This window comes from Cavia porcellus, unplaced genomic scaffold, assembly GCF_034190915.1.
Source record: "Cavia porcellus strain 051 isolate PalLab524CR breed Dunkin Hartley unplaced genomic scaffold, mCavPor4.1 scaffold_15, whole genome shotgun sequence".
NCBI lineage: Eukaryota > Metazoa > Chordata > Mammalia > Rodentia > Caviidae > Cavia > Cavia porcellus.
Window position 1 is genome coordinate 67,968,095 of NW_026947498.1, and position 13,917 is coordinate 67,982,011.

General features: G+C 38.6%; 1 protein-coding gene across 7 annotated transcripts in view; it reads left to right on the forward strand.

The window, feature by feature from the left end:
* Cd86 (CD86 molecule) overlaps positions 1–9,631 on the forward strand; it is a 60,395-nt gene extending 50,764 nt beyond the window's left edge. For 4 of the 7 annotated variants that reach the window (XM_013151828.3, XM_013151830.2, XM_013151829.3 and 1 more), the window contains exons 5-7: positions 1,497–1,634; positions 8,216–8,261; positions 9,522–9,631. In XM_013151828.3, coding sequence (XP_013007282.2) covers positions 1,497–1,634; positions 8,216–8,261; positions 9,522–9,576 — 239 coding nt within the window. In that variant the 3' untranslated portion in view covers positions 9,577–9,631. Of the gene's footprint in view, positions 1–1,496; positions 1,642–8,215; positions 8,294–9,521 lie in introns of all 7 variants that reach the window. The other 3 variants (XM_013151834.3, XM_013151833.3, XM_013151831.3) reach the window with 3 other exon arrangements.
* The last annotated feature ends 4,286 nt before the right edge of the window (positions 9,632–13,917 follow it).

Genomic DNA, 13,917 nt, shown 5'->3' on the forward strand with positions numbered 1-13,917 from the left:
GGTTTGTCTGCTCCAGGGGCATTATTCTGTTTTCTGTCTTTGCTGTCTTCTTGCTCCTGGCATGTCTTGGACATAATTTGGCCGACAGATGCACTCTCAGTAAGCGACCCAACGGCTTACCCACATAAGCCAGCTATGCAACTGGGTCCACACCCTCTCCTGGCACTGACTTCTTGTTGCTTATTTCGGTTTCTAAGAGTCCAGTAAAGAGTGGGACTACCTATCCTGTCCTGATTGCTGCTTCTGCTGTCTCTCACATTCTCTCCAAGGTTAGCACTTTCATTTAACCACTAGCATCAACATACCCAATATCCTCTGGGCAGTCTGCAGGACTCCTATGGTCACCACCACTGTAGCTTTATTGAGGCTCACTGTTCTGCTGCTTTTCAAATGCTGTCAAAGCCTCCCCAGTAGCACTATCTACAGAAATATTTCAGCTCTAGCTGCTTCTGGGAAGATAGGCCTTGCCACTCCATGGCATGAACAGAGATAGGTTAGACCTTCAGCCAAACTAGAATCTTTGCAAGTATCAAAAAATAGTAGTTGCCATATTGCAAGTATAACCTTCCTTTACCGGGAATGCCAAATATTCTCAAGTAGGATGAACTAGGGCATATTCGAAAGGTATTGAATATGTACACAACACCAATCGCTCCTTTCTTCACTGTCCCTGGAACAGGAAATATAGCTACGAATGTAATAAACTAAAGGAGATCAACTTGATCCTATTTGTTCCTCTAATTTGAGATTGACTATCAGAAGTACCCCAAAATGTCTATAATGTAATCAACTCAATTTTCCATTACAAAATCTATTTTGAACTTCCCAGGAATTTGGGAGTTCCCATGCAAGGACATAGCTCCTGACCTCTAGGCAGCTACTTCTGACACTGATTCCTCAGGGTGTGAGAAAATAGCAAAGATTTCTTGTAGTGGCACATGCAGAAAGCCACGCTGAGGAAGCCTGCTATGGCCTCACTAGAAAATAAGACCAGACAAAGCCAATCTGAAGATGCCAGGCTGTGAGGAGGCTGTACCATTTGTCTAAGTGAGCAAGCCTTATTTATAGATGTTGGTGGATGGAGAGACCATTACAAGGGAATCTTCAGGGTTTGGGAACTGACTGTGCATGGGCTGGGGAAGAAAGGTATTGTCTGCATGATTGTACATTCAGATCCTTTGCTTAAATACCTTACCTGGGTTCTAGCATCATGGCCATCATGGCTCTCCTTCTAGATCCAGATCAGTATCATCCCCACCCACCCCCCACCACCACCCACCATGGGGAAGGGAAGGCAACCATTTTAGGCATTTGGTCAAAGTATGGCTTGAGTCCTAGTTTCTGCTGAGGCCCTGAGACTGGACTTCCTGTGGTCTCCTATGTGGATTTCATAGGGTCCTTTGAAGCAAAATCTGGCGAGTAAATAATGAGAAAAGCAGCAAATATGAAACTTTTGTAAGTGAATGTATGGTTAATTGAAAATTTGTCATTTCCAGTGCCTCGTCAACCTTCACCTATTGCACACCAACCCTCCTGGATTATAGCTGTAATTCTAATATTCCTGATCTTATGTGGGATGGCATGCTGTCTATGGAAGAGGAAGAAGAAACAACGGATTGTTGTCTCTAACAAAGGTGATGAGTGAGTCGTTTTCCTCTCTACAGACTGCCACGTTGAAGTCACTTCCTCTGAATCAACTGCCTTCTGGAGCTCATTGGCTGAGCCCACACTAGGTTTTTCTTCAGGGTTTGGAGGTTGCATTGGACTCAGCAGCTGATAATGTTGCTTTGGATTCTTAAGAAAGGTTCCATTTTCAGAATAAAGCTCCACAAATATACTTCTGGTTTCTAGCCAAAACTGACTACCACTTTTTCTACCTATCTCCTTTCATCAAGTTATTGTGATGATTCTAGAAAGTAAAATGCTGGGAATATTTCTAAATGTTAGAGATTATGGACCTGGAGATGTTCCAGCAGCAGTGTTTGCTAGGTAACCACGAGATGAAATTTTCATCTCTAAAGGTCTAGATTTCCTGTAAAATGAGTTAGATAAATTGTTCTTCATTGATTTAGGAGCAATACTGTTAACTTCTACTGATTATGAAGCAGGGCATTTCTACTAACAAATATACCAAAAATTAAAGTCAATCATAGTCCCACTGGTAAGAAAAATATAATTTTGAAAGCAGTATTTTTGGTGTGTGTCTTCCAGGTTTTTTCTGTCTACAAGTTTATATAATTGTATATAGTTTTTAAAATTTACTCATTTAAAGAAAGAAAAAAGGATAAAATAATACAGAATTCAAAAAAATTAACACTAAGAAATCGCTAGTTGACACATTACATATTGTCATCATAGAAACAGTTGTTCAAATTACAAAATCAAAGCATAAGAAGTGGATAAACACTCAAACATTGACAGTGCATACCAATAAAAATTTAGTAATGTATGTAATTGAGATAACATAACGGCTATTTTTACAAGCTATGTAATATCATATGACATGTTTTCTAACTTTATCATACTAAAAATATCAAGACAACTTTTAATGGCATAAATATTTTCTACAGCATCATTTTAAAGGACTGCAAGATATTCCATTATGCAGATATACTTTATTTACTTAACCAACCTTATTTTTTGAATATTTTGGTTTTTCTAAAAGTTTTGTTGTTGTGAATATCACTGCATTTAACAATCCATTTCTACTGTGAAGGTATTTTGATGAGGCCAAATTGGTCCCTGAGCTTATAAGACTTCTGTGTCTATGTGTGGTTTGGACTGGCTTGGACAAGGTTCTGTGATAATATTTTACTTTATCTCAGCAATTTCCCCCAATAGTAATTAGCTTGGTTGGCGCTAATAGTTACAGTAACCTTATTCATTGTAGAAAACACAAGATGAATAATGCTTCTGGCTGGCATCTAAAATTTCAGTGTACTGATTTTGAGATCTGTTTAGAAAATAGATGGATGACATTACATTCATTTATTTCATCCTATTATATTTTAAAAAGTGGAAATTGGGGGAATAATTATCAAATTTTAATAAAGTAATACAAAACATATGACAGAGCCATTAAAACTGCCAAAATATGGAATGTCCTGAGCCATCTATTGAAAGAAGTGTAACATTCAGAGCACAGGGTCAGGTGTACAGATGTGTATTTGGCATGCCCTGATGTGAGTGAAACATTTTTTGACTCATCAAAAATGACTCTTCAAGAGGAGAGTTTGAAACTTCTCTTTCAGTGCTATTGCCATTTAAAATTAACCAATTTTATGCAGAAATAACTTTTGGCTTAGGAATAAGCTACTTCCTCAATTTGCTTTCACATTGGAATGATCAGCTTGCAATTAAAACAAACAGGAAGGATGCAGCAAAAATGAGTAAAAATGTTTCCTTTCCCAGGAGGCAATCAGAAAAATTTAGGAGATTACCTAAGGGTGCTAATGTGTGTGTATGCAAGATAGAAGTTAAAAGAGGGTTAAAGAAGCTATGTTTCCACATATAAGATGGTCACATTGAGCTATGACTGGTAAAAGGCAGAAAAAACAAGAATGTGGATATATACATATATATATATATATGTATATATATATATATATATATGCCCGCAAGTATGGCTAAAGAGTACTGGTAAGAAATAATTGTATAATCAGTGTGCCGGTCAAGTGTGCCTGTGTGTTTGGTCAAAACAAGGAGCTTTGATGTCCCTGGAGAAGGGATGCATACCATATATATAACCAACCCAGAGAGGTAACAGTATTTGTAAATCTAAGTTCTGTGACTTCAGCATTGTTTCTCCTTGCTTTGTGGATAATTCTAGCATTGGTTATGTAACAAATAAGGTGTTAACCCTTTAAAATTTCCACTTCTTGTACCCTAGATTCTATAATACATTATCTGATGTGGCAAAACACTTTGTACAGGTGATTAAGCCCCAACCTTGAGATGGTGAAGTTAGCATACATTATCCAGGCAAATCCAATCTAAAAATAATGAGCTGCAGAGCTTTTCTCAAGTGGTTTAGCGTGGTGACCTGGAAGAGAGGGAAGTTGTTGTCTTTGGACATGGAGAATGAGCTGTAGTCAAGGAACACAGATCACCTCTAGAGGCTGGAAATGACTCTTAACTAATAGCCAGCCAGCAAGGAAATGCTAATCTCAGTTCTACAAAAACAAGAGACTGTATTGTGTCAGCAGACAGATGTGGATCCATCTACAGACATTCAAGCTAATTGATATCCAGTAGGGATGTCTCCAGATATGGTACTTCATTCTAATCTGACATTCATCCTTTTCTCAGAAGAAACAACCCTCAAACTAACTAACCTGTCCTTAAAAGTCCTCTCCATAGTTTGTTCATTAATTATAGTTTTTCTGTGTCTTACTATACATATTTACCTTGTTTAAGCATGTAGATGAATAGAAAAGAAATGCCATGGTTATTATACCTGGTTCAAATCTCTCTCTCTCTCTCTCTCTCTCTCTCTCTCTCTCTCCCTCCCTCCCCCCCCCTCTCTCTCTGTGTGTGTCTCTCTCTCTGTCTCTGTCTCTCTCTTTCTCCCTCTCTCCTCTGTTTTCCCTCTCTCTCTAAGTCAAATACATAGTATCAAAAAAGCATAGAACAGAAAAAGCATGAGAAATTCTAAGTATTGATTATTGTCTTTAGTCAATCAACAGTTAGCTTATCACTTTACTGGTTTGTGACTTGTGTGACAGAAATTTATATATAACAGTGCTCAAGCAACCAAACAGTTTTCACAACTTGCTTGCTTAAACCAACTTAGAAAAGTATCAACTTTCTCAGTAATGATTTCTGAAAGGCCGAGTGTCTTTTCCAAAAGAGACAATTTTAGCCAGCATTTAAACAGAATCTGTACAGAGTTTTAAAACTGAAAGTGGTGAACTTAGCACATTTGCCCTTCAAAATGTTAGATTTGTAATCAAATCCCAAAGTATAGAATCTGCCCTTTTATTGTCTGCTTTCATTTTTAATTTTTAAAATTATTTTTGTCTGCTTTCACTTTTCAATAGAAACTTTATTTTTCTTGGAAATGGCACTGATTTTGCTAAAGATATGAAAAGGTAATGCCACTATTTTGTTGTTGGTCTACAGACATCTAAAATACTGTAGTCAGCTTTAAGTACCATTATTTCTAAGAGGAACATTGACAACAGAATCTAACCATATTTATAAGGTGTCCAGGAGCTCCATTAATAAGAAATATCTGAAGTGTTTTAGCTCCTTTTGTGTTGGCAAAATGAAATGCTCAATATTGTACACTTTTAAGGAAAACTGGAAAGCTGAACATTTAAAAATTAAGCAATAAAGTTCACTGTATTAAGAAACTGAAAGAAAAACCATGGTCATGTCAATGGTACTAAAAATTTACTACCCATTCATAATTTTAAAAGGGAAAGAAAAACTCTCATAAAGTAGGGATTCGAGGGGAATTCCTCAGTCTAAAAAAAGAAATCTACCAAGATCCTTTCAATAGCATCATATTTGATGATAAAAGACTTTCCACTTAAGATTGGGAAAAATGCAGATGTTGACACACAGTACTCTGTGTAACATTGTACCGGAGATCCTAGCCAGTGGAAGAAGACATTAAAAAGAAATAAGGCATACAGACTGGAAAAGAAGAAAAAAACCTATCTTTTTAATTTTTATTTTTAGCAGATAACAATCACATTTGCAGAAAAGCCCATTAAATCCATCCAAAAGCTGTTAGAACTAATGAACAAGGCAGCGAAGTCAAAGATACCCCAAATCAAGAACAGCTCTGTTTTTGTATGGTAACAACAAACCACTGAGGACTGAAAATATGTTTAAATGCCATTTATAGTAGCAGCAAATAATATTACAAGTTTGAGAATAAATTTATGAAGCAAGTACAAGATTTATATACTAAAACTTCCAAAATATTACTACTAATACAAGTTAAAGAAAATCTAAATACACAGATATGTATATGGAACACAGAGAGCTTCTATGCATACATATGTGAGCTTATACACATAAACATATGATGTTCATGAATTAGAAGACAAAATATTATTAAGATAGTGCCTTTTCCCAAATTGATCAAAATAATCCTGTCTTGGCTACTTTCTCATGACTGTGGCAAGATACCCAACACCCACAATTTAAAGAGATTTTTTTGAGATTTCAGTTTACAGTTGGCCAGATCCAAGAGAGAAACAGCACAACAGAGGAAAGCTGTCCACATCATGGTGGGCAGGAAGCAGAGAGTGAAGGGAAGAGCTAGGGAGGGCGAGAGACCCTTCCGGATCATGTCCTCAGTGACCCTCCTCTCCTGACCAAGCGTGCCTTCCAACAGCACATTTAGTATAATGCCCTCATGATCCAATCGTCTTCCACACAGAGAAGAATTTTGGGAGACATTTTAGACCTAACCCATAACAAATTCTAATCAGAATCCTAGAAAGTTTGTAAGTAGAAATTAAGAAGCTTACTCTGAAAGGTATATGGAAATGCAAGGACCTGTAATTGCCAAAAAATACTGAAAAATAAGAGCAAAGTGAAAGTTTTGTATTACCCAATTTAAAGATCTACTAAATAGTTACAGTAATCAGGACAGAATGAGATTGATGAAAGTATACATCGGTCAGTCAGTGCAGTAAAACAGGGTCAAATATAAAGTCACATAGTACTAATTTTTGACAAATGTACCAAGGTAATCTCATGCAGAAAGGAAAGGTATTCTTTTTAATTGATGATGGGAGAATTAAATACCCACAAGTCTATACAAAGTAACTTAAAGCGAAGGGGCTAGGGATTTAGCTCAGCAGCATAAGCACCTGGCTGACAAAGTAACTTAAAGCGGATCATAAACGTGAATATGACTTAAAATGTGATGACTTCTGAAAGAAAACATAGGAGAAAATCTATGGCTCTAGTAAGACAAGTCCTAGGTAGGACTCAGAAAGGACAAACCACATCACGAAAACACAGAATTGGTAAGCTTGACTTCACCAAAATGAAGTCCTTTTGATTTCATTAAGACAGCAGTAAATCAAGCACAGAATGGGAAAAAATGTAAATGTTTAGAAAATATATATCTGAAAAAGGATATATATACAGCATACATAATTATTGCTTCTAGTTAAAAGATGGTTCATCATTTAACAAAAGGATATATTCATAAAATACTGCCAAGTGGTAGGTAGCAATGGACTACTGGTGATACTCACCATAGATAATTTCAAAAGTGTTATACTAAGTGAAAGAAGCCAGGCACAACAAAGCTACACATGATTTGATCCTATTTATATGAAATTCATGAAAAAGCAAATTATTGTGGCATTAAGCAGCTCGAAAATTACTAGGGAATGTGATGGGGAAAACATTGATTAACATGAGGTAGGAAAAACTGAGGAGGGATTATTAAAAATTTCTCTTATAATTCAGTAAAATTGACTTTTATTGTTTAATATTATATCTGCACAAAGACAATTACTCTCAAATATGCACACACACATTAAAAAAAAGCAAAATGCTAATGACAGTAGATTTTTGTGAAGGCATCATTTGGTAAAGACTGAATCACAAAAGTATCATTGGTGATGTTGAAAGGCCCCATGTGCCTAAATTCCTCCACGGAGTCGCAGGTTAATAACCCCTCCTGTAAGGCTTGTGTGGATCAGTAGTACTGACACAACAGTCAAATCCTTACAAATACAAAATCAGGCTTTGGAAGGTCCAGCTGGCCAAGAAGTTCCCACTTGAACCTGCCCTTGTAACAGTGTGTAGTATTTGGTAGCATCATCTAGGTAATCCTTCTAAGTACGCATGTCTTTAAGGTTTCCTTGCCTTGTCTTCTAAACCTAGCTTTCAGAAAAGGATTAGAAACCCTTTTCTAAGCACTGGTTGCTAAAACCGAATATGTTACTCCTTCCCCTGGTATTCCCATTTGCAAAGATAGAGCTGCGAGTGAAAAAATAATCTGTGTCCAACATTAAGTCTTATGGCACAGAGAGCAAGCGAAGGGTTTTGCTTTTGGATGCAAAGAACCCCTTCATGAACCCCCCAAATTTCATAGTTTAAGTAGCCATCTGTTCCATGTGTAAGGTCATAGCAGTTTCAGAGTCCCAGGACTCAGAAGCCTCTTCAAACTGTACTCTCCTTTCTCCTTTTCATATCTGAGAAGAAAAACAGCTTTTGAGGTCACTCTGATCTCTTTCAGAAACCACCAGAATGGAGAAAGATACGAATGAAGAGACTGAAGAAAGGTGAGGCCTGGCCCTGCAGCATCGTTGAAGAGGTTTCATTCCCATATTGTCTAAAGTTATATTGGCTTGCACCCGAGACCCACTGAGACCCCAACAAGCCCGAGCCAGTGGGTGGGGGCAGAAGAGGAAATGCTGAGTTAGGACACGAAGGGAAGTAATCTGCCCATAGATGCACTGGAGTCCTGCTCAAGCAAAAAGCTATACATGAGCTTCTGGAGCGGTGGATATGGGCTGCTTCTTGTGCGCCATGGTGACTCGAGTCCCCAGCACAGTGCCTGGGCTAGTGGGCATCCTATGGATATGGGATAAAAACCAGAGAAGTGAGGAGTGAAACCATGTTACCTTCAGTGTTAGTGCCTTTGCATCTGCTCTGCTTGGAAAGTTTTTCTGACATTTCTTCATCTCATTTTCACTGTTTTGCTTAAACCAACACTTTCTCAAAAAACAAAAATATAAGAACAAAAAGCAAATGAACAAGCAAACAAAAAACTCTTCCCTCAAGTGTCCACCTATTACATTATCCTGCAGATCCCTGAGTTTTTTTCTTTATATCAGATTGTACTTGCATATTTGTGAAATTATCTTACTAAGCTCTACTGAGTAAACTAAACTCTGTGGAGAGTCAAAGTTACATCAGTTGAGCTCAAATTGTGTTGTGAGTGCCTGGCATAGTGCCTGGCATACAGTAGATGCTCAATAAATATTTGTTGAGAGAATAAATGTATACATAACAGATGGAAGTTCCTGGTGATCAGTCAAGCTGTCTGGCCTCCATCCCTTTTTGAGGAGCTGAGCTAAAGAATACTAAGGCTCTGAAGGCCTGCGCGTGGGTAAAAGTAGCCCTGTCAAAAGCTGGTTGCTCAGATAGGGTCATGACTCCCAGGTACAGAGGCCACCGCAGTGTCCAGCACTTACCTGGATTCACCTGCCCCTGAGATTATAGCAGCAGGAGGAACTACAGGCTTCCCGGATGGGGGCCGAAGTTCTGAGCTCCTGCTAGCTCTGCCGGACTCTGTTCAGAAATGGCCTGAAGGGATCAGCACAGGGTCAGACAGAATACACAGTAGCTGTTGGAGGAAGCATGTGTGACAGTAGAGGCTGAGATTCTTTTCTCCTGCCTTCATCTCATTCATCAATAACCTATTTCTATTCGTTGCTAGTATAGTGGCCTCCTGAAGCTGCCCCATCATTGAATTCTAGAAAAAGAAAGAGCCTCTATAGATAAATCTCACCCAATTATTTGTTTTTCTATTTTTGCAGGATGAAAATCTATGTACCTGAAAGACATGACAGAGAAGTCCAGTGTGCTGTTTAACCATAGTCATCAAAAATGCCACATAGTTTTAATTAAAGAAAAATTTTTCTATGAATATTCTTTTTTTTTTTTACCGGTACGAGGGATCGAACTCATGACTGAACGCTTGCAAGGCAGGCGCTTATGCCGCTGAGCTAAATCCCCAGCCCCATGAGTATCCATTTTTTTTTATATCATTTCCTTGACAAGTTTGTGAACAAACATTTGGAATTCTCTCAAAAGCCAAGCGAATGTTCCCTTTAGTATTAGTGAGGACTTAGGACTCCCTGTAAGTGAAGGAACCTGCCTGCAAGTTGTTTGCTGTGTCTGGGACAGACTTTAATTGTCTAATTGCTTTTTGAAGTTTCAGAACACTCTCCTGAGCCAGCCCCACCAGAATGGTTCCTTACCTGGGAATAACATTTAGGACTAACATGTTCTACTGCAGACCAGATTCCTCTCTTTAAGTTTACACACCATGTTTTTATATGGGACTCCTAGTTCTGAGAGTACTGGCATTTGTCTTCCCTGAATTCTAAGGATGTGTCCTATTTCATCTTACGTACCTGGGGCTGAACATTTACCTCTTTGGTTGTGGTAGGAAAATGTATTTTCCAACTTTATAGTGTTCGCTGTAATATTTGGAACTGTTAATAAATGTATACTAAAACTAAACGGCAAAAAAGATATAACCAGTCAACACTGAATAGAAAAGAGACTGGGTTAAAAAAAAATAAAAGAAAGGAAAGAAGGAAGAAGAAATACTCTTAATTATTCCTCATATTCTTAATAAGATTACATAAAGTTGTATTGTAAAGATCATGAATTGTGCATAAATACAAGCCTTCATAATACAGCTAAGATAATGAAAACATCAAAAACATTTTAATGCATAGTGTAACATTACAACAGTCTAACCACAAAATATTTATCATGTCAACAAAAGTCTAAGCTAATCTATTAAAAAGAAGAAAAATGCTTTTGTAAAAAAAGTGTACTGTCAATGGAGTTATTTTGCTATAAGGAAAAACCTACCCTTCCTGTCCCTCTGCCGGGATCAGTAAAGAATATGGTGACCTGGTGATTGCTGGTAGGGGAGAGTGAGCAGAGCGGACCTCTGGGGAGGGGCAGAGGGAGCCGCTCTGGATCCCAGAGCCACTTTCCTCGAGCTGTTACCCACACTGGGAAAGTGAACCTCCACCTAGAAGCTGTTAGCAAGGCTTGTTGGAGAGCACTGAAGAAAGCAGGAAATCGCTGTCACTTTTGAGTCCTGGTTCTCCTTTTGATAAAAGTGACTGAGGCAACTGCCATCATGATGATGCCCCGGCCCACTAGCTACTCCTTGAAATCTGGGCTGAGTGCCCTGTGGGAAGGCCAGTCTGAATCCCTGTATCAGAGTGTACTTGTGCCAGTTACATTAACTGAGGTTCTTTCCTAACTCCCCTCTAACTTTCCAATTAAAGGTTTTTTTTTTAATCTATAAATTTGTGCTTCAGTTTTTAATTTCCATTTCTATTAAAGCAAAGACCCAAGTTAGCTGCGGGCAGATTTAGTGCCCAAACAGGAGGCTCTTCCGGAATTTGCCTTAATGAAATTAACGGACACTGATCCCTGTGGATAGGTGTCTCCAGCAGGAAAATCAGCTGCATAGTTAGGCTTCTAATCCTTTTTCCTTTCCCCTGAACCTTCCATATTAAATTCCCTTGGAACACCAGGGACTCTCGAGGCTTTTACTGATTGGGAATTGCAGGCTGCAGTTAGATGTCCTGGTTAGTTGTTGTTTTGTCAGGTTGTGGATTTGGAAGGGCACTGGCTCATTTCCTAAATACCTTTTCTTTAAGTCCCTGGGGCACCAGGGAATGATCTGGCTGGGACTTTCACTAATCGAAAGTTGCAAGACCTATTGGCTGTCCTTCTTAGTTGCTGGTTGTTTTGGTCGTTGATCTTTGATTTGGAGAGGCATTGGTTTTTTTCCTAAAATCCCCTGGATTGGAGACAGATCTTTCATTGGGCAAGTCATTCAGATATCTTTGCTTTTTGTCTCTAGCTGCCCTCCGCTCCGTTCTACCTCCATATTCAGGTTTCTTGGACAGGGAACCAATTCCCTCCCTTCTGGTGTTTCATAACTTTCTTCCCTTGGGTTGTGCTGTCTGCCTCTATCTGGGAAAACCAGATCCTATGGTTCTGTGAAAACCTCCAACTCCTTTTCTTTTTTTACTCAGACTCAGCAAAGACCCCCACTCTGTCACTCAGGTTAGAAATCTAGTTCCTTAGGTATCTAGCCCCTTAAACTCAGTACTTGGGAGGCTGAGGCAGGAGGATTGTGAGGCAGCAAGACTGTGTCTCAAAAAACAAAACAAAACAAAAATCTAGTAGTTCCTAATCTGTGCCGCTGGATTGATTTTAGGAGGCGGGTTTAGTTCATATATCTTGGGGCTCTTGGGAACTTTTACTCATGACATCTTTTTCAGTTCCATTCCAAACTCCATCCTTTGTCTTTGCCAACTCTAGGACTTTGTCAGCCCCTTGAAGACAAATCTGGAACCTCTCTGTGTTTCATGCTGTTTAAATTTCTTTCCTGTCCTTTACCACTGCTAATCTCCTGAATGAGCTTATGGGATAGGTGGCTAAGCCTGGTCTTTTGGGGTTGCAAAACCTGATGCTTTTGCCTAAAATTTCAGTAACAAATCTCATAAGTTGCACTAGGAAAAAGCACACGTTTAGGCATTAACCTTTCTAGCTAGCGTAGATCACAGATGAAGAAAGACTGGATGGTCCCATGCAGCTGCTGAAATTACTTTTATTCGAGGACATTTTCTTTCCACTTTGGTCAACATTAGCTGTTTTCTGCTGTTTAACAGAACAGACAAATAAACCCTAAAGTCTAACAGGCCCTTAGCTTTAGATTCCGTAGCTCCCTTTCTGATCTTGGACTTTCCTGTCTTTTTGTCACTTAAGCTCTTATGACATACTGAGCTTTGTATGTTTGCATTTGACAAAGAAATTTGTCTTGTCAAATGGGTTATCTCTGAGTACTTTGGGGACTTTGGACTTAGGCCATCTGGTTTTGAGAGGGGAATTTGCCTTGTTATTACAGCTTTTTGGCCTTCCATAGTGGCACCTAGACACTCACAGGGGAGACACGTTAAGACCACCAGCATTTTGCTGCTGGCTGGTAGACATCAAAGGGAACACAGACTGGGCCAGCGTGAAACTGGCTTGCTCATCCCGAGTATCCAGGCTGACTGATTGCATCACTCTGGTCCTCCAGGTAACACAATGGTGTGGCTTGCCCATGTGGAAAAAAATTAAGAAACCAGGGTGTAAGAAAGATCTTTACTGAAGTTTATATCTATATCATCAGTAACCTCACAGGGAAAATTATTGGTTACTTTTCTAAATTATAGCTATAACCTATGATTAGAAAAGATATTTATTATTATAGTAATGTGACCAATGCATCTAAAAATGTACCCTGATTTTATGTAATTATTTTATATGTTCTGTATGTTTTCTTGTCTGTCTGCCTGTTAACCTATGTTTGCCATGATTATTATTTCCTTATGTGTTCCATTTCTTAGTCTATGCTTAATAGCATAGACTGACTTGATCTGATAGGTACAGCAACAATCCCATGACCTTATCTATATGTCTCTAGACTCGGAAGAAAAGAGCCAAACACTCCCTCCATCCCATTTGTGTGGCCCTAAGTGATAAGAGTCTTAACAGAGGTATCAAGGGTGAATGACGCCAGGATATGCAGTGTCATAGGGAACCATTCAAGAAGAATGATGCTCATTCTTGGGCTAGATGGAACTCTAGTACCGCATCTGAAAGGTCCATCTTGAGCTAATCCAAATCTGTTGGCATCTGAGGATTTCTAGGGCACATAAAATGGAATATTCAGCTGCCTGGTGTCACTCTGGGAAGTATTCTCCACAAGCAGCACTGTCTGACCAAAGCATTTCCCTAATGTGAACTCTGGCGGCAGCCAACAGATAAGTCTCTAACAAGTTGTCTTCTAAGAACAGTGTCAGGCATAACTTGGTTCAAAATCCAGCATGGCAAACTGCTCTAAAGTTCCTAAAGAACTATCACAGCTGCTCCATTTTTTACATTTTTATCCATTTTTACATGTTTAGCTCATCTCTCTTCCCTTTTGGTTCTGTGCAGAGATTTTTTTTTCTGTTTTTCTTTTTTCTTTCTTCCTTTTTTTGGCTCAGTTTTATTTTAATAAATGTTGTTAGTGACTAATTTACCAAAAGATAGTATAATCACAAATAAACAGTACTATGGACAAAGACAATTTAAAACCTAATCAAGTTATATGGTAATTTTGTAATGTTTCTTTTGCCTCTTTAA